We start from the raw sequence: 24,757 nt of genomic DNA, 5'->3' as shown, positions 1-24,757 counted from the left end.
TAATGATGAAAATCAGTACTCTGGCCTCATTTGGGGACCATTACTGAGACTTTAAAATTCAAGACATATCACTTTCCCAGAAAAGGCAGCCCGAGTGTAGACATGAAGTCTTTGGGTGATTAATGGTTAGAATCCCCTAAGAGTGAGCTGTGGAGGAACCAGACAAAATGGAATTAAAATGTTGCATGTTACCTAACATATCCTCAGATGGCTCAGAAACTCCCTGCCCATTTGTCATTTTTTGTATCCTTTTAAAAGTCAGCTACATTTCCAAATATCTAAAAGTTTAGTGAGAATCTTGATTGAGGTAGGGTTTCCTTTCTTTCTTTTTCCAGATGATAATGGCCTTCAAGATTAATGCTCCATTATTTCCACGGTGTTTGTTTCTCAACAGGAAAATTTGGATATGAATACCCATAAGAGTGCTATAAGAGTGAATAAAATAACATAGGTGAAGCTCCTTGTGAAGGACCTGGCACATAGTAGGCCCTCAATAATGGTAAGCATTGTCAGTATTATTATATGTGACAGACATTGGTGATTTGGTCTTTACAGAATGTAGTTCCTGTAGTTCTCATGGCAACACCTCGAATTTTCTTTGGGCTCCCATTCCTCCCCCACTGAATTTAAGTTGTTCAGATCATGCTGGAAGATCATGTCTTAGCAAACATAATAATAATAGCAATTAATTATTTACTGGAACTTTGCCAGGTACCAGGCATGGTTCTAAGCACCATATGTACATGGATTGTTTACTAAACGACCTCATGAAAGAACGCACTGGTGAGGATAAGAAAGGTGCTGTCACATAGGACCCCAGAATATCCTGCCTTAAAAAACTCAGAAGCTTATTTTTCTTTCCTGAAATAATCCTGAGTGAAGGGGTCCAGATGGGGTGGATCAGCTGTGCTCTATCTGACCTTTCGGAGACTCACTTCCTTCCACCTGGGGTTCTCAGGGCATCATTCTCATCTGCTTAGAGCTGGATCTCTGCCACATTTGTGTTTCTGCTGCCTACATGGGAATGGAAGAGTGCAGAAAAGATCTGCTCAATACCTTAATTCCCAGGTCTGAAACAGGCTCACATCCCTCACGCTACATTCCATTGGTCAGAACGTAGTCACAAGGATGCTCTTAACATCAAGAGAGCCTGAAAACACCAAGTGTAGCTGGGCACAAGGCTTTTCTATGGGCGAAGAAGAGAATCGATTTCAGTAGGCCCTAGGTGCTACAAGTATTAGAGAAAATAGAAGGAATGCAGGTTGAACATTATTCATTCGGTTTTATGAAGTGGAGAAACAGACTTAGTGAGATTAAATCACCACAGGGGATTCTGTCAGCAACCCATCCACACACCTAACCCTACCTGGAAGTTCCTGTCCCACTTTCCTGAAGTCTCTGAGACAGACTTCTAGCCACGGGATCAGGGGCGGCCAGCTCGTACTGTTCCAGAGCAAGCCTCAGTCAGTGAGAAGCAAGAGGTAGTGGGTAAATTACCCAATATTCTCTGTCCATCCATGACACCATTCTGAGATGTGATCCACAGAGTCAGAGTGACCACAGTGTGACTCTGAACTGTCCATAGCAGTAACCTCCTCATAAAACGTCCTTGATTAACTTTCTTTAATCTTTCTCTGACTTCCCTCTTCCCTCATAGGCTTCATGGGATTACCTCTAAAATAAACTACTTGCATTTAAATATCTGTCTCGACTTCTGTGTTTTGGGCATTGAATCTAACACATGCACACAGTTAGCAAATTCTGGGGAACCAGAACTTGAACTTGGCTTGCTCTATCCAGACCTGCCTTCTTAACCACATGGCGAAACTTTCCCAAGTCCTGAGCGTGAGACCTGTGTCTCGCTCACCATTTCATCTACTGATAGTGGGTACAATGTCTGACACACAGGACAAGGCAAAGGAAGGACTGATGGTTCAGCCTGGAATGTGAGTTTCCTGTGTGATGAGCATGGAACTAGTTACTTTACATGCCTTATTTAATTTCATCCTACCCCCAGGACCCTGGCTATCAACTCACCTAATCATCTTTGGATCTCCAGAACTCAGCACAGTGTTTGGTACAAAGTACATGCCCAACAAATGAGTGTTGAATGGCTAAATTGAACCAATTAATTAATGATTCTTATGAAGTAGATGTTATTATTAATTTTTGTTAGATGGAGAAACTTAAATTCAGAGAAATTAATAGCATTTCAGGATGATAGCTGAAAAGGAGGAAGTGTGGGTAGGAAATGCGATGGTTATCGAGTGTCTGTTTTTTTTTTTTTTTTTTAATTTTTTTTTCAACGTTTATTCACTTTTGGGACAGAGAGAGACAGAGCATGTACGGGGGAGGGGCAGAGAGAGAGGGAGACACAGAATCGGAAACAGGCTCCAGGCTCTGAGCCATCAGCCCAGAGCCCGACGCGGGGCTCGAACTCACGGACTGCGAGATCGTGACCTGGCTGAAGTCGGACGCTTAACCGACTGCGCCACCCAGGCGCCCCTCGAGTGTCTGTTTTAAGGTTGACACTGTGCACAGAGCTTCATTTACACTACGGTAGTTAGTCACCACATCAATACTGTGAGAGAGGCTGTAAGTATCATTTTTTGGATAAGTAATTGAGGACCAGAGAGCCTAAATGACAAACATGAAATCATTCAGCTAATGGGAGACAGGGATTTCATTTGAAGCCAGATCTGTTCATCTCCAACTTCTATGTCTTTTTAACTATAATACATAATCATAACTAATAATAGTAAACATTTAATTACTTATAGTAATTATAAACATAAAATCACTTCTCTGTGCTAAGTGCTTTTTCATATCTAACTCTTTAAAGCCTTATAGCAATCCTATGAGGCAGGTACTATAATTACCCCCAATTTTCCATTGGGTCAACACTCTACCTCTATTTTAATCACATTGGATTGAACGGTCCACCCTGTAGAAAATTCATTGCCGCTGTCTCCTAAGTTCCATTACTGCCATTGAGAAGAATGCCTTCAGTAAAATTGTGAATAATTGCATAACTTGTAGGTAAACTTTTTTCCTCCATCTGGCTGTGTTTAGGATCTGGTGTTTTACAATTTGATTACAATTACAAAGTTAATTTCTACTTATTTATCTTGTTTGGGATTTGTCATGTTTCAAAGGAATCATATTTTTGATCCATTCTGGAAAATTCTTGACCATTATCTCTTTTACTATTTGCTCTTTTCAATTCCTTCTATCTTTTTATTTTTACTAAATACTTAAATAGATATACTAGACATGAATAGACATGCTGACTTTCTCATACTATCATCTGTTTATCAAAACACTCCCTCATATTTCTGTCTTCGTCTCTCTATGTTGGTAATTTCTTCAAATGTATTTAGGTTCATTAATTTTCTTCTAAGTTGTATCTATTATGTTGTTTAACTCATATTGTTGCTTTATTTCAGCAGGCTTTTTTGTGTGTGTTTCTTTAGTTCTTTCTAAAACTTACGTGGTCTTATTCTTGGTGAATATTTTAATTTCTTTCTATTTCTTTAATATTTTACATATACTTTTCCCATATTTGTATATGACAGTTCAAATATATAAATGCTAATATGGATTTAATGGATTCTTGTTCCTTTTAATCCTACTGATAGTGGCTTACTTTGTTTAGTGTTTTATAGGCTATAATTTTGATTTTCAGCTAATGTTCGGATTTCAGGGATTCAATCTATGGAGAGTATTTGTGCTTGTTTCTGCCAAGTCTCCTGAAATCTGACAAGACCACTTTAAATTAATTTATTGTGAGAGAATGCAAGTTTAAAACTCAGCCCTAATGAAAGCAGGCCTGTGGTTATAGCTTCTCCCAGCCTCCTGGTTTCTCTACTTTCTTACATATTCAGCTATGAATTTAAAAAGGATAATTGTAGGGGCTCCTGGGTGGCTCAGACAGTTAAGCATCTGACTTCGACTCGGGTCATGATCTCGTGGTTTGTGAGTTCAAGCCCTGCGTTGGGCTCTGTGCTGACAGCTCAGATCCTGGAGCTTGCTTCAGATTCTGTGTCTCCCTCTTTCTCTGCCCCTTGCCTGTTCATGCTCTGTCTCTCTCTGTCTCTCCAAAATAAACATTAATAAATAAATAAAAGGATAATTGTGTATTTTTCTATTATACCAGATATTTTTTGACAAAAGGGATTTAAAAGATATATTTTCTGACATATTGCTGGAAACGTAACTGAATTAAGGTCCATCTTCAATATGTCATTTCCCCACCCTTTCATAAAGGCACTGAATATGTTCATCAACTCCTTCAGACTGCATTTCTAGGCCCCAACCTGGCAAACAGTGATCAGGCATAATATTAACAGATTGGGATAGGATGAGGTCAATAGAGAGACAAACGTCCTCTAATTAATCAGTTAGTTTTTCTTAGGAAATGTGGCCACCAATTAGCCCTAGAAGCACAGCCTGGGGCTTGCCCATCTATCCTGCATTTGGCATCCCCAGGTGGCCAACATTTGCAGTTGCCTTGCAGTGGGCCTCTGTCCTGCCAAACCTGACCCCGGCCCCAACCCCAGCTCCAGCCCCAACCCCAAGAACTCTTCATCTCAGTGCCAAGATGGGACGGGGACTTCTATCCTCTTTTCTCCATTATCTATGCCAGACTCAACGCCACCTCCTCTAAGAAACCTCTTTTAGCTCTCTTTGACCCAGTTGACTATCTCACTCCCTAGTTTCTGCTACTGCTAATTATTTTGCTTATACGTATGAAGGGAACCAGAATATATCAGTTTACAATATGCCTCTTTGACATAAACATTATTTTGAGCTGAAGGCAATTAGGATGTAGCACACACAGGCAAAGCTCTCTCTACTCTCTCCCTTTCTGCCTATAGGCAAGATACACATTCTCCTTTTATTAGAGATACTCCTCTCAGCCCAGTGACAGTGTGAGAGGAAGCTGTGAGCACACCTTACTCTATTAGTTTCTTCCCATTTATTTACCTTCCCACAGTCTGCTGCCCTTGGGAGCCTAACACCACTTTGCATTGTCCCGTCTTTTCTCTACAAATATATTGTTCTCTGTTGGAGATGTCATATAAGCTCTAAGCTACTCCTTTGAGTTACATTTCCTTAAGGTTTCTCTTGCATGATGTGTGCTCTGCCTATTAATAAATTATTTGTTTTTCTCTTGTTAATTTGTCTTTTTATTAAAGAGCACCAGCTGAAAACCCAAGATGGGTAAAGGTTAAATTTTGCCTCCCCTACACTTACCACACAGGCTGTTCTTTATTTCCTAAATACCTATCTCCCTTACCAAACTAGGAATTACTTGATGGCTATTGTCCCAAAGTTGTTTCTTTTTTTTAATACTTTATTTTATTTTTGAGAGAGAGAGAGAAACAGAGTGAGAGTGGGGATGGGCAGAGAGAGAGAGGGAGACACAGAATCCGAAGCAGGCTCCAGGCTCTGAGCTGTCAGCACAGAGATGGACGGGGGCTCAAACCCACAAACCATGAGATCATGACCTGAGCCGAAGTTGGACTCTTAACCAACTGAGCTACTCAGGCCCCTCTGGAGTATTTTTTTTTTTAATGTTTATTTATATATTTTGAGAGAGAGAGAGATAGTGAGTGGTGGAGGGGTGGAGGGAGAGAGAGAAAAGGAGACAGAGAGAGAGAGAGAGAGAGAGAGAGAGAATCCCAAGCAGGCTCCACACTCAGCACAGAGCCTGATGTGGGGTTTGAACTCACAAACCATGAGATCATGACCTGAGCCAAAATCAAGTCAGACATTTAGCGGACTGAGCCACCCGGGTGTCCCTGTCCAGGTATTCATTTATGTTTATTTAATCCCCAGTAAACTTTCTTGAGATATTTTTTCATGAGTATTTCTGCTTATTCAGTTAATATTTATTGAGCATCATCTCTGTACCAGACACCAAGCCCTCCCAGGGCTACAGCAGAGAAGATGACCCAGTGGCAAAAATACGCTACTGAATTGAAAAGAATTCTCTCCAATCATCTACAGCTCTTTGGCCATATTGCAGTTAGGGTATTTACTTACTAATTTGGGGGGCAATTATTTTATTTCATCATGTGTCATGTGTTCAATGTGACTATTATTTCTTCCAAGACAGAGAACAACAGTTTATTTATTTTATATCCCAATTATTAGGCATAGGGGTCACCAAACTATGGTCTGTGGGCCCAATTTTACCTGCTGTCTATTTTCTCATGTGGCCTGTGAGCTAAAAACAGTTTTGATAGTGTTAAATGTTTGAAAAAAATTTGAAAGAATATTTCATGACACATGAAAAGGAAAATTATATGAAATATGAATTTCAGTGTCCATAGACAAAGTTTTATTGGAATATAGCCTCTCAATCATTTACATATTGCCTGTGGCTATAATTTACATATTAACAATGCAGAGCTGTCTGGCTGTAAAAGAGACCTTTTGGTCACAAGGTTAAACATATTTACTATCTTGCTATCTGCAGAAAAAAATAAAATTATAGACTCCCTTCTAGCACATTAACCTTTTTAGAACAAATTATGCTGGTGTTGACTCCAGGAGCAGGTAAGGTCTGCGTTAGGAGAAGAAAGGAGGAGGAAATCCATCACTATGTTTTGACAAATAAACTTCACCTTTTGGGTGCCTTATAGTTAGTGGGTTTCTCTAGAGGAAAAGGAAACACTCTACTAAGACCTAGGTTTGGCTCTCTTTTCTTCCCAGAATGAAAGGTAAGCTTTGTTCTGGTACTGTCTCCATTTCATTCTGGAAGGGCAGTAAGTATCACGTGATGAAGTCACATCATCACATGATACTAGTCTTCATCATATGCTACTAGTTCTAAGGGGAGGAGACATGGCTTCCTTCACTGGGTGCAGGGAAAAGAAGGGCAGGATTATTGAAAGGAAGGAAGCATAAGTCCTCCATGATTATACGTGATTATATGTGATTATACTTTCACTTAATATCCAATTTCTCTTTTTAAAAGTATTCAATGACTCTTCATATTTGACTTTGAATACAATTTCAAATTTTGCCTCTTACAAAGCTGAACATGAACAAGCCAGCTAGCTCTGGCTCCCCTTGGCTATCTCAGTTGGTGGCACTAGTCCCCTACCTATACCTTAGCATCACATGCTGTTTTCTTTTCCTCAGACACACTTTTCTCACCACAGGGCTGTCCCAATTCTCCTTCTTCCTGGAAGGCTCTTCCTTCTTGGGGTAGCTCATTGTCCTCTGTCAGGTTTCAGTTCAAACATTGCTGCCACACTGAACACTTTTCTTTCTTTCTTTCTTTCTTTCTTTCTTTCTTTCTTTCTTTCTTTCGTGTTCATTTATTTTTTTGAGAGAGAGAGAGAGAGAGGGAGGGAGGGGCAGAGAGAGGGGAGACACAGAATCCAAAGCAGGGTCTAGGCTCCAAGCTGTCAGCACAGAGCCCGACATGGGGCTCGAACCCATGAACCCCAAGATCATGACCTGAGCCAAGGTCAGTTGCTTAACTGACTGGGCCACCGGACTGCCCATTTTTCTTTCTTTCTTTCTTTCTTTCTTTCTTTCTTTCTTTCTTTCTTTCTTTCAGTTTATTTATTTTGAGAGAGAGAGAAAGAGAGAGAGAGGGAGCACATGCGAGTGGGGGAGGGACAGAGAGAGAATTCCAAGTATGCTCTGCACTGTCATCATGGAGCCCAATGCAAGGCTCAAACTCACAAAGTGTAAGATCATGACCTGAGCTGAAGTCAAGAGTTGGACACATAACCCACTGAGCCACCCAGGCGCCCCACTGAAACCTTTTCTAATCCCCTTACATAAAAGAGACTCCTCCCTATGATTCCTTTCTATTCCAGTATCCCTCACAGAACTTATTACAATTTTGAATTATATAGATATGTTTTTGGTTTACTTCATTTGCTGGCTTCTCCACTGTAATGTAAATTCTACAAGGGTGGAGGCCACTTATCATGTTGGGAGTTAGGGCTTCAATATAACTTTGGGGGAAGATAAACATTCCATGTAAACATCTCTCATCAAGGCTGAGACAGGAATAAAATCCTCTCTGGCCTGGTGCAGCCTACAATCATTCGTATTGGCCACAAGTAGAGCAAGAGACCAGGACGCTGCTGGATGCTTACTGCTCTGGCCAATCAGATGCTTACATGAAGGGATAGTGTTTTAGTTAACCAATCAGATGCTTACATGAAGGGATAGTGTTTTAGTTAACCAATCAGATGCTTACATGAAGGGATAGTGTTTTAGTTACCAGTTGTATAACAAATCACCGTCAATGATCATTTTCATCTTTCACAGTTTTCTTTTGTACAGAATTTGGGAAAGGGCTAGATTGTTAGTCCTGTGGGCTGCTGGCATCTGAAGTCTTGACTAGAACTGGCTGAGGGCCCAATATGTAAGTTCTTTATATGTTGAATCCACACCCTTTGATGTGATAGTATTTGGAGGTAGGGCCTTTGAAAAGTAATTGGTACTAGATTGGGTCATAAGGGTGGGGCCATCGTGATGGTTAGAGGCATTTTGGGAAGATGAAAAGAGTGATATCTGCCCCGAAGAAAGACCATGGGGGGATACAGAGAGAAGATGGTCATCTACAAGCCAGTAAGAGTTTCACCAGAAACTGAATTGGCTGGCATCTTGACCTTGGACTTTCTGGGCTCCATAACTGTGACAAATAAGTTTCTCTTCTGTAAGCCACCCAGTCTATCTATGGTCTTTTGCTACTGCGGCCTGAGCTGAGACACCAGATAATTTCTTTCTTGCTCTTGGAAGAATGAAACAGCCTGAGTCATAGGATGCCTTTGGGTTGTCAAGGTCAGGACCTTTGGGGACTCTCCAGTGAGGAGGTGGTAATCATTTCTTTTTCTATTTGAGAGGCTGAATGAGGACACTGCAGGACCTTGGAGGAAGACTGTAAAAGAGAAAGTACCAGCATCCTGCGTTTGTAAAATAGAAGCCTTCATCCTGTATGGAGGGATGTGTGAGTCCTGTGGCCAAGGTAAAGGACAGCTGTGAAGGGATCTTCTGTCAGTTTCTAGTGCACTAACCACAGGGGGGCTCAGGTGGTAATGACAGGCTCATTCAAACAGGCTGCCACTTTGCCATCAAATCTCATTTTAGAAATGCCACCTACTTCCTCCCTGATTTCCCCGAGGTGGAAGTTTGCCACTTTCTGCCCCTCAAAGGGCAGACTCTGTTGCACTGCAGTCTCCTGAGTGCCTGGTGGAGACTGGAGTGGCCGAGTGGCACAGGCCGCGCTCCCTGGGAGGCTCACGCTGCACTCACTGCATGCATAATGTTTACGAAGAGTGCTCTTCGCATCACCACCCATGGAAAGGAAGGGAAGGAAGCAGGCTTAGGCGAGGGGAGAAGTTGCATTGTGATGCAATCTTCAAGAAGGTTTTGACTGATCCCCTGGGGAGCTCTGCAGCTAGGGTGGTCCTTGACACAGGTTCCAAACTGGGGTGAGGGGATCAGGCATTTCAATGCCCGTGTTATCCAGTCATTGCATCTAGACCGCCCTGGAGAGAATGTGTGGCCGGGGAGAAGATGTTTCTCTTATGCTAACCTAATCCAAAGGGAGCTGAGAACTGAGGGCTGTCCACTGTCACAAAACCCAGTAGCTGGCAGGATAAGCCCTTTGGGCCTGAAGTATTTCCAGCAGAGATATGTCATAGTGTCCACTAGTATATCCTGAAGATGGGGTTGGATCCATACTTCCCCTTAAGTGTAATGTGAGAGAACAAGATTCAAGCTGAGGTGAGGAAAAGGAGCTTAGAAAAGGAACCCCTGATGCTCTGAGGTCAAGGATTTCTTTCCAGATGTGGCATTGTTCCTATCACAGACCCACTGGTTGGGTTCCATATTGTGTCATGACAGCCATTACTGAAATTGTTCTGTTGTGTATGAAGATTCTACTTCTAAAAAGAAAAGGATTGGGGCGCCTGGGTGGCTCAGTCAGTTAAGCGTCCGACTTTGGCTCAGGTCACGATCTTGCAGTTTGTGAGTTCGAGCCCCGCGTCGGGCTCTGTGCTGACAGCTTGGAGCCTGGAGCCTGCTTTGGATTCTGTGTCTCCCCCTCTCTGCCCCTCCCCCACTCATGCTCTGTCTCTCAAAAATGAATAATCGTTAAAAAAATAAAAAAAATAGTCTGAAAGTCTTTAAAATAAAGGATTCAAGTAAAGAAAATGGGAGCATACAAAGCTGAAGTCAGTCTTCCTTCATATTGGATCTCAGCCAATTCCTTGAGTCATGTAATTTTTACTTGTGTTCCTATATGAGGGCAGATGAGACTTCTGGAGTCCTGTTTGTTTTCCTCAGTTCAGGAGCTGACATGTCATCCAGTCTGTGAGTTGGACCCTCCAAACTATCTGCAAATGTAGGGACTTTAGCTGAGGCTAAAGGCTCACATGACGAGATATCATGGGGTTCTCCTTAATTTATTCTGACCTTGGAATTAGTGAGTTTATAGGTGAAGTTTTGTTCTAGGAAATCATGTGTTGTGTGTGCGCGTGCATGTGCACGTGTGTGTGTGCACACGTGTGTGGACGTGTGTGCATCAGGGCTCAGAGGAACAGCGTCAGGTCTGATGGAACTGAAGTGACCGGTCCTCTTGCCTCTGGCATGTGCTTGGTTTGTGAGTGTCCCACATTTCGCTTGCAGCTGTAATGTCTATTGCTACACTCCCAACTAGGTTCTCAGACTATCTTTCCTGTTGGGACAATCCTGTGTTAATATTCTAAAATACAGAAGCATTTAGAAGAAAGGGTGAAAAAAAATGAAAATAAGGTTAAAAGAGGAGACAGAGATACAAGGATCTCTGCTTCATCATTTTTGAAGCTAGAGGACCACCATGATTTTTTTTTTTGCCAGATGATAAGAGATCTATTTCCTAATCAGAGTATGTGCGTGACATTCAGAAATGTGTTCCTGCTCATTTCACAGCTCCAAAAAGGAGCTGACAGGCATCAGAAGAGAAGAATTGTAGCGAACATAAGAATAATAGGAACGAAAAAATCAATGTGGAGATGTAATTGAAAGTTAGAACTGGTGGTCAAGGTAATTGAATGGTAATATTGTGAGCGGAAACCAAGTAGGGTCAGGTAACTGCAAGATTAGGCAATTCACCGATGTACATCTTTCTCCTTCCTGGGATAATGCGGGCCTCTGAGATGGTGGACAGAGATGTTATCAGGTGTACTCATTCAAAGAGAAGTTCCTCTCTAGTTTTGTTCCAAGTCTTGTTTTTTTTTTTTTCCCCCTTCCTCACAAAGAATCCTTTGAGACCTGGAATGAGTCCAAGGCTGTGACTTTGCAACTGACAAAGCTGGACTAGGGCATGTTCGATCCTGTCCTTGTGACTATCTTAGCAAGAGATTTCAATTGCTCCCGGTCAGACCACTCTATGGAGGCACGGCTGACCAGAAGGATGACCAGAAATACTTAAGCAGCCACACAAAACTCATTCAATGTCACCAGTCTCAGTTCCTGGAAGAAAATTGCAGTTAAAAGTATTATTTATTTTCTTTTACCCAAGAAGAGATATAATGAAGATTTTATAGTGTTATTGGGAAAGCAAGTGCTATTTACGGGCATTTTTCAAAAACCAAAATAACTCCCCTTGAGAAATACTCATTCCTCCAGCATTACCTCATGAGGCCGTTCACAGACTTTGCCTATCAATTCCAGTGAAATCAATATCACATTATGGTTGGAGTCAGATCTGGATTGTGTGACCTTGGGCAAGTCACTTAATCTCTCTGCCACAATCTATGTGAACAAGCTGAAAATAATTCTAGCCACTTCAAGAAGGGAGGGAAGATTAATGATGGCGAGTTTTTTCAGATGACTGTCTCTGTGGCTGTTTCTCCCACTCTTTGGTTTTGTGTTTGCTTTATGTCTGATTTTCTTTAGAATCCAAATTCAGCCACCCACACACTGACACAAAGACAAATCTAGTTCCAAATGCAGGATGGCAATGCTTCCACTCTGCTGAATCTTGTATCTGTGGACTCCGTTAGCACTTGTGAGTGTCCTCTATTTCCCCGTTGTGGGAGGTAGTGGAGGGAGGCAGAGAAATTCATTTGGAAAATAATCGTTGCATATACTATATTACCCCCTTCACTCTGGGTGATTTGTGGTTTATTTTTCTTGGGCATCATGTTTCCTCAATCCTGTTGTCACTGGGCCCCACTTTTTACCTACCGTTGTTTAACTAGCTCACGTAATTGATGACCCACTTTGCTTTTCCAGCCTGGGCCTCAGTGTTCCCTCCAGGATATGCCTCGAGTGTATGCTCCACACCTTCTTAAGCCGTGGCTACAGGGGATAAGCCAATACTTATTGACCCATTAAATGCAAACCTCAGAATCTCACTGAGTCTCCCAGTTGCCATCCTCACTCTCTTCTTGTTTTGCTATCAGACTTTGTGAGAGGGCATTCTAGTAGCTCGTAAATTCCACTCCTAACTCCTGGTTATCCAGCTCTTACCTCATCACTCTGTTATTACAACTGCTCTTTTTTCATCACCACTCTGGGGCCACTGCATTCTAGAGATGTTAGCATTATCTAAAGTTGCATCTTATTCCGGTGGTCAAGTTCATGGTATTGTGTCCAAATTCACTTGCCTATTGTCTTGGCTTCAACTACCATTTCCATGTAGATAAGTCACAGATCTATGTTTTGTTTTTTTTTTATTCATTTGCTTAAAAAAATTTTTAACATTTATTTTTGAGAGAGACAGAGCATGAGTGGGGGAGGGGCAGAGACAGGGGGGGTACAGACTCTGAAGCAGGCTCCAGGCTCTGAGCTGTCAGCACAGAGCCCAAGGCGGGCCTCAAACTCATGAACCACGAGATCATGACCTGAGCCGAAATCGGACACTTAACCGACTGAGCCACCCAGGCACCCCTCAGATCTATGGTTTTAGACACCTCAGTCCAAATTTGTTTTAAAAATATCCTTTCCCACCATATGTCAGTCTTACAGCATGTATCAGAGACTTGAGAAGGTCCCTTTATGAGGAATTTGGAATACTATACCAAGGAGTTTGAATTTTATCCTATCGATGGAGTTGATTGAACACATTTAAGATATTTAAAGACATTAAAGCCACCATCTGGAAGAATGTATTGCTTTCATTGTTAGTTCCTCAACAGAGAGGAGGATGGGGCTTCCCAGGTGGCAACTCTGATCCTCGAGCTGTTTCCAGCCCTATGCAGGCACCCAAACGCTGCTCCGAATAAACCCAGATTGCAATTCTTGTGCTTTAGAAACAGCAGAAACAGACAAGCTCAAAACAAGGAGTTATACTTGACTTTCCCTTCTCCCTTGACAAACATGCCCAATGTCGTCATGAATTACTTCTTCTGCTGTAACAGTACAGTTTGTACTGTCTTTTCTGATTCATTTGCCATTTTTCCCCCTTTTAATCATTCCTGGCTCTTACCTTTTCTTAAGAATATAGCCATCTGATCAATTCATTTTATATTATGCTATCAACTAAAATTCCTATAATACAGGTCTGAAGAATTCCTCCTACTCAGGTAATCTTCATAGACTTCTATTGCCCACCAAAGATTTCTGAACTTCTTAGCCCTCAATCCTAAATATGGTCTGTATATTTTCACGATTTCATTAGCTTAACAGTGAGTCAATATAATGCAACTGTCCTCTGTTTTTTTGAATTGGTAAGGTACTTCTCTCTTTTTTTTTTTTAACGTTTATTTATTTTTGAGACAGAGAGAGACAGAGCATGAATGGGGGAGGGACAGAGAGAGAGGGAGACACAGAATTGGAAGCAGGCTCCAGGCTCTGAGCCGTCAGCCCAGAGCCCGACGCGGGCTCAAACTCACTGACCGCAAGATCGTGACCTGAGCTGAAGTCAGACGCTTAACCGACTGAGCCACCCAGGCGCCCCTCTCTTACTTTTTTTTGAGAGAGAGTGTGTGTGTGTGTGTGTGTGTGTGTGTGTGTGTACATGTGTATGTATTGTGTGTGTGTGTGTGTGTGTGTGTGTGTGAATGGGGGAGAGGCAGAGGGAGGGAGGGAAAGAATCCCAAGCAGGCTCCAAGCTGTCAGCACAGAGCACAAAGTGGGGCTCGATCTCATGAACCATGCGATCATGACCTGAGCCAAAATCAAGTCAGATGCTTAACCAACTGAGCCCCTCAGGTGCCCCACTTCCCTCTTTCCATATCATTCTAAGCATGCATTGCTACCACGGCTCCTGCAGGCTCAATCCACATCTACAATAACTTATTTATAAAGACTACATCTCTCAATATTCAATACAATGCAATCGGTCTTCTCTAGTATTTCACGCACTGTTTTGGTTTCTTTGATGAGAATTGGAGCATCCTAGCAGATGAAGTGAGATTTTACCTCCTTGGTTGGAGGCACAGCCCTCTGTCATTCTCACAAAGTGGCACCTAAATGCACAGTTATTTTTTGATGGTTTTCCAGTTGATTCATTTCCTGAGTCTCTGCCCTTGGTGTACAGACAAAGGAATGTGCATGCGTCTCAAAGCACGGGTTGGCCAGCAGTTGTTTCTTTCAGTCTAGCCTCATCAGCTTTTGAGTTCATGAAAATTCCTCAGAGATTCCAGAAATATTATTCTTAATTTTCAGTGCTATTTTAAGTATTCATATTTTCTGTGTCATCAGAGGTATTTCATTTGGAAGTTGAGGAACAGCATTAAACACAACTAACTACTTGCTATTTTTAAATGGAAATCCATTTCTGTTGATAGTTTGAAAGATCACCGCAAACAGAAGCCAAAAGAAAAAAATATAGAGCTATTTAAAGTAAGTTAATAAAGGCAGAAAATGGCCAATGCTGTATTACATGTGGAAGAGAAATCTATGCCTTGCTCTGGCCATAGGAACTTCTTTTGCCTCCTTGACCACATGAAGAGTTCCTTCCCTCCTCAGGCCTATACCCAGGTGGCTCTTTCTGCATGGACCCCCACCCCTGACCCCATCACGTACTCCCACAGTTCTTCACCCTGGATTCCACTTTATCCTTCACAACTTGTCTTACATGCCACTTCTGCAGAGTCATTCCCTGACCTCCCACTACATATTTGACTGGATTCCTCTGCTATGCTTTTTTCTAGTATCTCATAAGTTTCCTGAGGGCACTTATCACAATCTGAAATTGTATGTAGTTTGGTCACTTGTATGATATTTGTTACTCACTTTAACCTCAACTCCAAGTGCATACAGCGTATGCTCTAAAGTGTTAGAAGTGACGTCTAGTTCGCCTGAACTATGTTTCAAAAGGTTACCATACTTTCTTGCACATGACAGGAGATAAAAAATAAAAATGTATTGTTAAATGACTTTTGAGTACATAGAGAGGATTAAGAATGAAAATAACTTATGCATTTCATTTAGTTTTACTTATTTTATAAAAAGCTTTATATAAAGTTTCATATACTTTTTATAGCTTATATCTTTTTACAAACATGAGTTTTGAAGTAACGATCACTCTAGTGGGTAGACAGCTCCATAATGCTCCAGATCTAAGTCCTGAATCAATTTCAACAATCTTTCAATCATTTCTTTGGAAAGAGCTGCTGCTGACAAAGCAAGCCATCCCCAAACCAGAATGGTCAGAGCAATTCTAACACTGAGGTTAGTCTATCGTTGCTTCAAAATAATTTCAGGAAACGTAGGGTGAGCACAAATTGCAAAGACTGAGATGGTTGTTATTCAAGGAACACATCTGAACTTGAATACATGTCACATCCCCTGGCTTTTCCTGATGGTGATTCAACTCATGTGAGAATTTATTTATTTATTTAAATGTTTATTTCTTTTTGAGAGAGAAAGAGAGACAGGGAGCACGAGCAGGGAAGGGGCAGAGAGAGAGGGAGTCACAGAATCTGAAGCAGGCACCAGGCTCTGAGCTGTCAGCACAGAGCCCGATGGGGGGCTTGAACTCACGAATGGCGAGATCATGACCTGAGCCAAAGTTGGTCGCTTAACCGATGGAGCCACCTAGGTGCCCCAACTCACGTGAGAATTTAATTTTTTTTGATGTTTTTATTTATTTTTGAGACAGAGAGAGACAGAGCATGAGCAGGGGAGGGGCAGAGAGAGAGGGAGACACAGAATCCGAAGCAGGCTCCAGGCTTTGAGCTGTCAGCACAGAGCCCGACGTGGGGCTCGAACTCACGAACTGTGAGATCATGACCTGAGCTGAAGTTGGACGCTTAACCGACTGAGCCACCCAGGCGCCCCTCATGTGAGAATTTAAAGTAAACACAGTAGGGATGTCTAATCACTATCTTTTCATATTAGAAATGTACATTGTTTTGGGTGATAGCTTTGACTCTGAATATGCAAAATGTTTTGTTTGTTTGTTTTAACTTACTGAAGTCTGTTGGAAATGCTCTGCAATAGTTTCTTATTTAAAGGAATCCTAGGGTCAAGGCTTTTTAAGTGAAAAGCCTTTTATAACATGAGTAAGTGCCCTTACTTTGTTTCATTTGCTGTAATTATTTGGCTATTAATTTTTCTCAAACAAGGGCTCCTGTGAAGAATGCAGTCTCATTGCAAGGCAAACGATCCCCTAAGAAACCTGCTGGCTCAGCCCAAATCCCTGGCATGCATAATTCTATTTTGTGCCTTTATAGGCAGGGAGGAGAAAGAATATAATCTGAAAGCTACTAAGACTTCACTTTTCTTCCTTAGAAAACAAAAACAAAAACCAAACATATCTAATCTGGATTACTTAATAATTTTTATATCTGTTTTGAGATACAGATAGAGCATGAGCAGGGGAGGGGCAGAGACAGAGGGGAGAGAAATCCCAAATGGGCTCTGTCAGAGCCGGATGCGGGGCTCAAACTCACAAACTGAACCATGAGATCATGACCTGAGCTGAAATCAAGAGTGGGATGCTTAAATCAAGAGTGGGGTGAACCACCTAGGCACCCCTCTAATCCAGACTCCTTAAATCAACGTGATGAGTAGGGAGAACAATTGTGCCAGGAAATAAGTTTCCAAGGTTTCTAAAAAGCCCCTAATAGAGGGTGCCCTCTCTCTTAAACATGGAGCCACTCTGGTCTAAGAGGGCTAAGTGGGATTCAGCTTCTCTGTCTCCAAGCTCTTTATACCTGTGTAAAATGGGAATACCCAAAATGACATATTTCATATAAAGCCCTTTGCATAGTGCCTGGCATATAACAAGCCCTCAGAGGGGTGCCTGGGTGGCTCAGTCGGTTGAATGTCCGAATTCGGCTCAGGTCATGATCTCACAGTCCGTGAGTTCGAGCCCCGCGTCGGGCTCTGTGCTGACAGCTCAAAGCCTGGAGCCTGCTTCAGATTCTGTGTCTCCATCTCTCTCTGCCCATCCCCTGCTCATGCTCTGTCTCTCTCTGTCTCAAAAGTAAAGAAAAACATTAAAAAAAAAAACACAAGCCCTCAGAAATAGTGGCTATTAAGATAACACATACCTATAAACAGAAATCTGAATCCTATTATCTTTGTAGATGCTTCTTTAGTGAATGCATGATTCCCAGTCCTTGAAGAAAAAAAAAAAAATGAAACATCAGTGGGAATAAATAAATGTTTTACAAAGACTATATAATATTTATACAATTAAAGTATAGACATTTTAAACACGAATAAGTGATTGGACATTTGTGTGTGTGCACGTGTATGCAAGTGTGTGCATGTGCATGATTTTCTTCACGGAAAATGAAGAAATGTTAGCATGGTGGTTAAGTAATAATATTCCATGCAGCCCATATGGTTTCCCTGTTCTGGATGCTGTACCTTGATATCACTAACCCTTGCTTCCAGTGCCTGTGGAGAAAGGCACTCTGTCGTTCATCGTTTTCCGCCTGGTTCTAATTGAGAGGAAAGGAGAACAAAAATGAAATACCAGTTGTGGTTTAGTTACACTTCGCCTTATATATATATTTTTTGGAAGGAATTAGTTGAATATGCACTTTTGTCAGAGCGGAGAATGTATTCTTCTGTCCATTCCTTTCATGTGGCCATTCCAAAGTCCCCCGATGTGACAATATGCTAATCTTAAACCAATTCCTGTCAACAATATGATATAAGTTTTCTTTGTATCATTTTGATTAAGAAATTCTTAAGGAGTGGACTCTAAATATTTTACAGTTTCTAAGAAAATCACCAAGCTGTTAGTGAAGTAAATATCTGTTTAATTTACAACCATCAGTAGTATAACTGATATTAGTCTGGAGAAAGACAAAGCACAATGAATTATACATGTACATCTAATTTTTTGTGTAAAAAAAGTTTTTTGAAAAGAAACATCTGCATCTTCACAGGGTACCCTGGGATTTTAATAAGGGAAGAGCACAGTCCACTATAAATCATTATCAATTCTACATTGTAATTTAGCAGCAAACATGTTAACATGGGAACATTAAGGTAATAAAGGAGCTTTATTGTTTGGGAAAAAAAAATCACAGTTCTTGACATTACAGCCTTTTTTTCTCCCCACCCACCCGCAATAAAAGGGCAAAAAATGTCAAGGAAATATTAATTTGTAAAATACCTACTCTTCTAGTGTTGACTGCTATATACCATCTCTGTTTTGTGGGGACATGTTGCAGAGGGGCGGGCCACTTCTTTCTGTACAATGACCATCTCACGCATCGACTTTACACTCTGCAGGTGTCCTGAATGAGGCCAGTAGGTCAGTGACACCAGTGGTCAGATGTCAAGGTAAACAAACAGATCAACACATATTTATCCCAAGATAACACCCTATGTTAGTACTATTGCCAAAAAAACCCAAAAAGATCCTGACTTTTAAGTTTGAAAAATATACAAAAATATCAGGACAATTATAAATTAATATATATTAAAGCATTGAGAAACAGTAAAAGAATGGCCTAAAATGTTAAGTACAATGTACTTTGATACAATAAATATTTCTCATGGAAACTGAATACTGTATAGGGCTGTTTAGAACTCATAGAAACAAAAATTCATATTATTACTAATTTATTTATCAATAATCTATTGGTTCTTTATCATCTCCTTTATCATTTATATTACAAAAAATTAATACTGGAAAACGGTAGATAAACACTTTTGTGTGCTTCTTCTGCTAACATGCTGACGTTTACAAAGAACATAAAACTTATTTTAGCACTCCCATCTCTCTCGGGAATAGAACCCTTGTCTTCAGGACACTATTTTGCACATCATATTTCTCAACCATTTGTCCTATGAACGCTAGAATCCCATTCCTCCGCCTTGCGTCCTCACATTCACACGCGCGTGCTTGGTCTGTCCTCATAAACCACAAAGAGGAGCACGAGGGCGCATGGGTTTTATGCTCTGGGCGATTTCACGGCAGCACAGGGCAGCTCGGCTCTCCCTTTGCCTGTGCTTCTGTCTTCAGCATGTCGCAAAGATGAATTCGAGTTGCAACGATTCCCACTTTCGTTCTGATGCCTGCAGGTATCTCTCTCTTCATACTTCTCTAGCATCGGGGAAGCGTTAGTTCAAGCATTTTTTTTTTTGTTCCCAAATGCAGGAAAAAAAAAAGTCTTTATTCTCATAATAAAAATAAGTCTGTTCTGTATTTTACAATATATTTCAAATATTTCCACTATGAAGCATTATTAATTAGTCCAACATGGTCAAGAAGTAGACGACATTTCCCAAAGACAAACGCTGCCAGGGACGCGCTTAGGAGGCGCACCTGGTACAGCCACACTTCACCACCTTTTCCACCTCGTCCACAAACGAAGACCCGTCAGTGCATTCAAAAGAGTATTTCCGTCGCTTGCTCCTTAGGGGTCCGCAGCACTGCCCTCCCGTACATCCACCCCTGCATTCCAGCCGGGACACCTTCTTGGTTGTCTGGCACGCGGCATAGCCCTGCTGCTTTTGGTAATAATCTCTTATTCGCTCCCCTCGACACGAGAGTTCTAGAAAAGAACAAGAAGCACAAGCATTTCCAGGGCAGCCACTGTGAGTCATGCCAAGTGACCGCGAACCCATCACTCAATTCAGGAGGTCCTCCCTTTGTCTGCCAAGTGTAACTGCTGTCACCATCCTTCTATTCCGTATGATGGGCTGCGGGCACAGCCTGCTGGTCTTTGCAAAATACTTCTTTTGGGGGGGGGGCCTTTATTGTCCGCAAAGCGAATACTATATACGCGGACTATAAATACCAAGCTATTGGACTGAGAAGAAAATTGGATTCCTAAATCTTTTCCTTTATTGCAAAAATACACATCTTCTGTTTTTACACTACGAACAGCTGGTTTTGTTTACCACAGGGAGCAGTTTCCCGCGAGTGTGCAATTTAATTTATTAGACCTGGGGTTTCATATCATTCAATCTGTTACTTAATACAAGTAACATTCCACTGACTTCATAAATTACCCTAGTATGAACTAGTTCAAAAAGAGACATCTGCTAAAAGCTTCCACGGGCACGTTCCTCTTGTCTCGTCCCTCTGATGCACACGCTGAAGTGCGCGCCAGCTGGAGGCAAGGCACGTTCCGATCACGCAAAGGAGAAGAAGGCGGGCCAAGAAGTCAGCACGTTTCCCTCCCTCTCACCTGCGTGCTGTGCTGTGCTGAATCGGTTGGTTCTAAGGTCAAAGGTGACTCTGTCTTAAAACTGGAGCAGGACGGTGAGGGCCCTCCCCTCTGTGCCAGAGACGAATTAATAATATATGTGGATGGGGACAGCAGGTAACGGGAAGAAGCGAGGGAAGTAAGCGTGCTGCTACACAAGGTAAAAAGGAGTATTTTTCATGGCACATCAGAGAAGACGTGTGGAGGCGGTGCAAAATCCCGCTGTGGAGGCTGAGGACACTTTACATCTGGTGCCCTCACACCACTGGGAAATAAATCACCAGCAGCAACTCTAAGCCAGACACAGACCTGGTGCTCCTCAGATCACTCCTGTGTGTGTGTGTGTGTGTGTGTGTGTGTGTGTGTGTGTGCGCGCGCGCGCGCATGTGCGTGTGTCTCCTTTCTCTCTTTTCAAAGATGAGGGGTCCTCTTGCTTGCTGGGTCCCAAGGATGGGTCCCAGGCAGGTGGCTTACCTCGATCACAGCTGTCCCCGGTGTATCCACTGCTGCATTCACAGTAGGGCTGCCCAAGTCCTGAGAGCCTGCATTTCCCATGCTTGCACTTGATCCCCTGGCAGGGGTTAAAGAGGTCCTCCTCTTCATCACAGAGGACTCCCCCGTGGCCCTCCAGACACTTACAGCTGTAGGAGAATGCATTGATGGGCAGGCAGGTGCCGTGCACACATCTACAGCGGAGGAGGAACATGGGAGTACAAACGCATCAGGCAGAGCGGATGAGAATGGAGAAAGGGTCATGGGAGGAACATGAAGGAGATGTGCTAATGCGCCGACTTCCTCCTCTTCTCCCTCTCCCCCTCCTTCCCTCCCTTCCTGGGTTTTGCTTCGAGGATTGGCGTATGTGTGTGTAACTGCCAAGCAGCCCAAACTTACTTATTTCCCAGACAGGGGTCATTGGTCCTCTGGTCACAGAGGGGCCCGGTCCATCCCTCCTCACACTCACAGGTGAAGCCCGACTGGCTGCTGGGCTGGCACGTGCCGTGGGCACACACCTTCTTGTGGCACGGCTCACAGCCTGGCAGGATGCCGGTTTGCATGGGCACCTTGCGGAAGTCCTGGAGCTCGCTGTTGATGTAAAGGTTCCGGATGCAGCCGTGGAAGCTGGTGCCGTTTTGCCCAGGGGCCTGGCGCAGGGCCGCGGCCACGTTGTTCTTCCCGGGCATGCCTGTGGAGGGACACAGGTCAGCGGTCGGCTCTTCGGGGGAGCCTCAGCCATTTGCCACCCAGACCCATTTAGGTCTTCCTGCAGGGTGGGAGTCAGTGACACTCCTTTAGAACAGCTAGAGACCATGGGCATCCAGTCCTGTGGTTCTCACCCTGCCTGCACATTAGAATCATACGAGATCTTTGAAGAAATATTGATGCTTAGAACCTCAGCGCAGACCTACTGGGTCACATTATCTGGGCAGGGGAGGGGAGGGAGAGGAGAAGGGTGTTTCCTTGTTTTGATTTGCCTTTTTGGAAGATGCTCCAGGCAATTCTAATGCGCAACTAGAATAAAGAACCAAATTCATTGGTGGTCAGTCTCTAATTTTTAACATTTGTTTCAAATCAAACCTGACCCAGAAGCATAAATACCTAAAACCTCAAAGTGTAGCTACTGTAGGCTAAAGGCAGGATCAGGAATGGGGGGAGAGATCAGTGGTCCCCCTTCTCTCCACCGACGTCTTCAACGTGGACACACACCCTGGAAGCCGACAGCTCCGGGAGGCACAGTGAGAGTTGGGTAACATGCTCAGTGTTGCCCAGTTAAGGAACGGGTTGCAGTTCCGCTGATGAGTGAGCCCCGTTATCTCTAGATAGCGGTTTCGTCCGTCCAGTCTTAGGGGGTGAAAGCTGCAACCTTTCACCCCCGCCCTGCCAAATTCTAAGCTGGGAACCAATTCACCTCAGCACTGGCAACACCCTGAGCCCAGTTGTGGATGTCAGCGTCTGAAAAACGCTCCCATGCTTCCTGTCATGACAGCACCTCATTGACATCATTTTTATTTTCTTGCTAATGGAGAGTGAAGCCTTCATATGCCAAGAAACCAGACATATAAAAGAAATTCCTCCGAAAACAGAATTTGCAATCTTTGCATATATAAGTTCCAGTAGTGACAGTCATCTGGTAACCTTCATTTGGCAAAACTGAGGAATCTTTCCATGGCCTAAGCCAGACCCTGAAATAGTTCCTGGATGGGATCCTACATGAGACAAGCGTCCAGACTGCAGTGGGGTAAGGGGAGGGAGCCAGAGGCCTTCATGGCAGCTGACGTCCCCCGCAGCACTCACACCCTCACTGTGCTTGGCTGTGTGCTCCGAGCTACCGGCTGGAGGGCACAGGCTGGGGAAGACTCCATTCTCACTCTCCAGAGGGTTTGCTGCTTAGAAAGACCAGGACCCTCACTCTCCCTGGGGCCTGACTCATGACAGCACCATGTCTGTATTCAGAGGAGCCGCCTTGGAGTTCTAGCAGGTACCAAAAGCAGACAGGCGGGTGTACAGAGTCACTAGGCCAGAAGTCAAAGTCTTTATTGTTGGTCTGTGTGCCCATGAGCCTATCATTTTCTTTTTATTTTTTTAAATGTTTACTCATCTTTGAGAGGGAGGGAGGGAGAGACAGAGCATGAGCGGGGGAAGGTCAGAAAGAGAGACGAGACACAGAATCTGAAGCAGGCTCCAGGCTCCAAGCTGTCAGCCCAGAGCCCGATGCGGAGCTGGAACTCACGAACCATGAGATCATAACCTGAGCCGAAGTAGGACACTTAATTGACTGAGCCACCCAGACGCCCCATGAGCCTATCATTTTCAACCTCTCTGGGGCTTGGTCTTCTCATGTAGAACATGAATGGAGGGACCAGAGCAGTTGTTTCCAAGTCTTTCATACATAAGAACCACCACAGGTCCATGTTTGGGAAGTGGCTCCGGGCCGCGTTCTCTCCCCACCTTGAGATTCTGACTGGTAGGAAGGCTTGGGGTGCAGGGATCTAAATGTTAACATGCAGGGTGACTTTGATGTAGGTGCTCCGTGATCACACTTTGACAAGTACTGAATTAGCTGTGTTGGCTTTGAAGTTCCATAACTTCAGACTTTTAGTCTATGTCCATTTGGCCCTGGAAACTGAGTTGCTGTTTAGAGCAGGTCAAAAGAATGAAAGGTACCATTTCCAGGAAAGCACAAGTTAAAAAAAAATTCCTTGGTCTGGGAGAAAGTCTTCCAATTTAATCGTATCTATAGACCACGCATGTATGGTCTTCTTTTTCACACATTTAAAAAGAACTTCCAAACTATTTTTAATAGCTTATTTTGATACAGGTCCAATACACCTACGTGCACATGTCAAGACTAAATACCAGTGAAGTTCCATGGCAGGAAGAAACAATTAGTAAATGTATTCCTTTCATTCCCAAAGCTAACACTTATACAAGATCAAGCTATGATTATAATAATTTTTAAATGAAAATGATATATCACACATATATTTACTTTGAACAGGACATCACAAAATTAAAGCTCTTCTGACTCAACCTTTTCACGTGCTTGGCACATTTCTGACCAGTGAACCAGGTCTGAATTTACCAACAAAAGAAGACCCATGTTGGGGCTCAGTCAGTTAAGCGTCCGACTCTCGGTATTGGCTCAGGTCATGATCTCACGGTTTGTGAGTTTGAGTCCTACATAGGGCTCTGCACTGTCAGCACAGAGCCTGCTTGGAATTCTCTCTCTCCCTCTCTCTCTGCCCTGCCCCTGCTCATGTGCTCTCTCAAAATAAACAAATAAACTTAAAAAAAAAACAAAAACAAAACAGAAGTAGACCCATGTTGATTTTCTGCTTTTAGCCTTTCCTCTATGCCATGGACGATAGCTGTAATTCAATCAATCTACCAAACAACAGATAACTTGGTAGACCATTTTTAACCTTAACAAGCTATACATGTTTCAACATGACAATAAAGAAATCAAGGGTCAAGACTGGGGTCCTCTGTCCAATGGCGGCAAGAGGACGAGATGTGTGATTCATGGAGGGGTCTCTAAGTGCAGTTCTTAACTTATAACAATTCTATTAGATAATGCACATTCTGTTTAGACTATTATATAGAAAATCAGAAAGATTTGTTGTTTTGTGTTACATAAAGCCTATGTCATGGGTAGCTGATAAGGCCTGGGA

The 24,757-nt window shown here is 42.8% G+C and overlaps 1 protein-coding gene across 1 annotated transcript in view; it reads right to left on the bottom strand.

The window, feature by feature from the left end:
- Window positions 1–18,186: 18,186 nt before the first annotated feature.
- Window positions 18,187–24,757, bottom strand: part of SLIT2 (slit guidance ligand 2) — a 131,949-nt gene continuing 125,378 nt past the window's right edge. The window contains exons 27-29 of the mRNA XM_047091412.1: window positions 21,480–21,771; window positions 21,063–21,274; window positions 18,187–19,931 (exon numbers count right to left, since the gene is read on the bottom strand). Coding sequence (XP_046947368.1) covers window positions 19,690–19,931; window positions 21,063–21,274; window positions 21,480–21,771 — 746 coding nt within the window. The 3' untranslated portion in view covers window positions 18,187–19,689. The remainder of the gene's footprint in view (window positions 19,932–21,062; window positions 21,275–21,479; window positions 21,772–24,757) is intronic.

This window comes from Lynx rufus, unplaced genomic scaffold (genome assembly GCF_022079265.1).
Source record: "Lynx rufus isolate CCGP_SWC_20201006 ecotype Redwood Valley unplaced genomic scaffold, mLynRuf1.p SCAF_3, whole genome shotgun sequence".
Classification (NCBI taxonomy): domain Eukaryota; kingdom Metazoa; phylum Chordata; class Mammalia; order Carnivora; family Felidae; genus Lynx; species Lynx rufus.
This window is presented reverse-complemented; position numbering and strand designations above follow the sequence as displayed.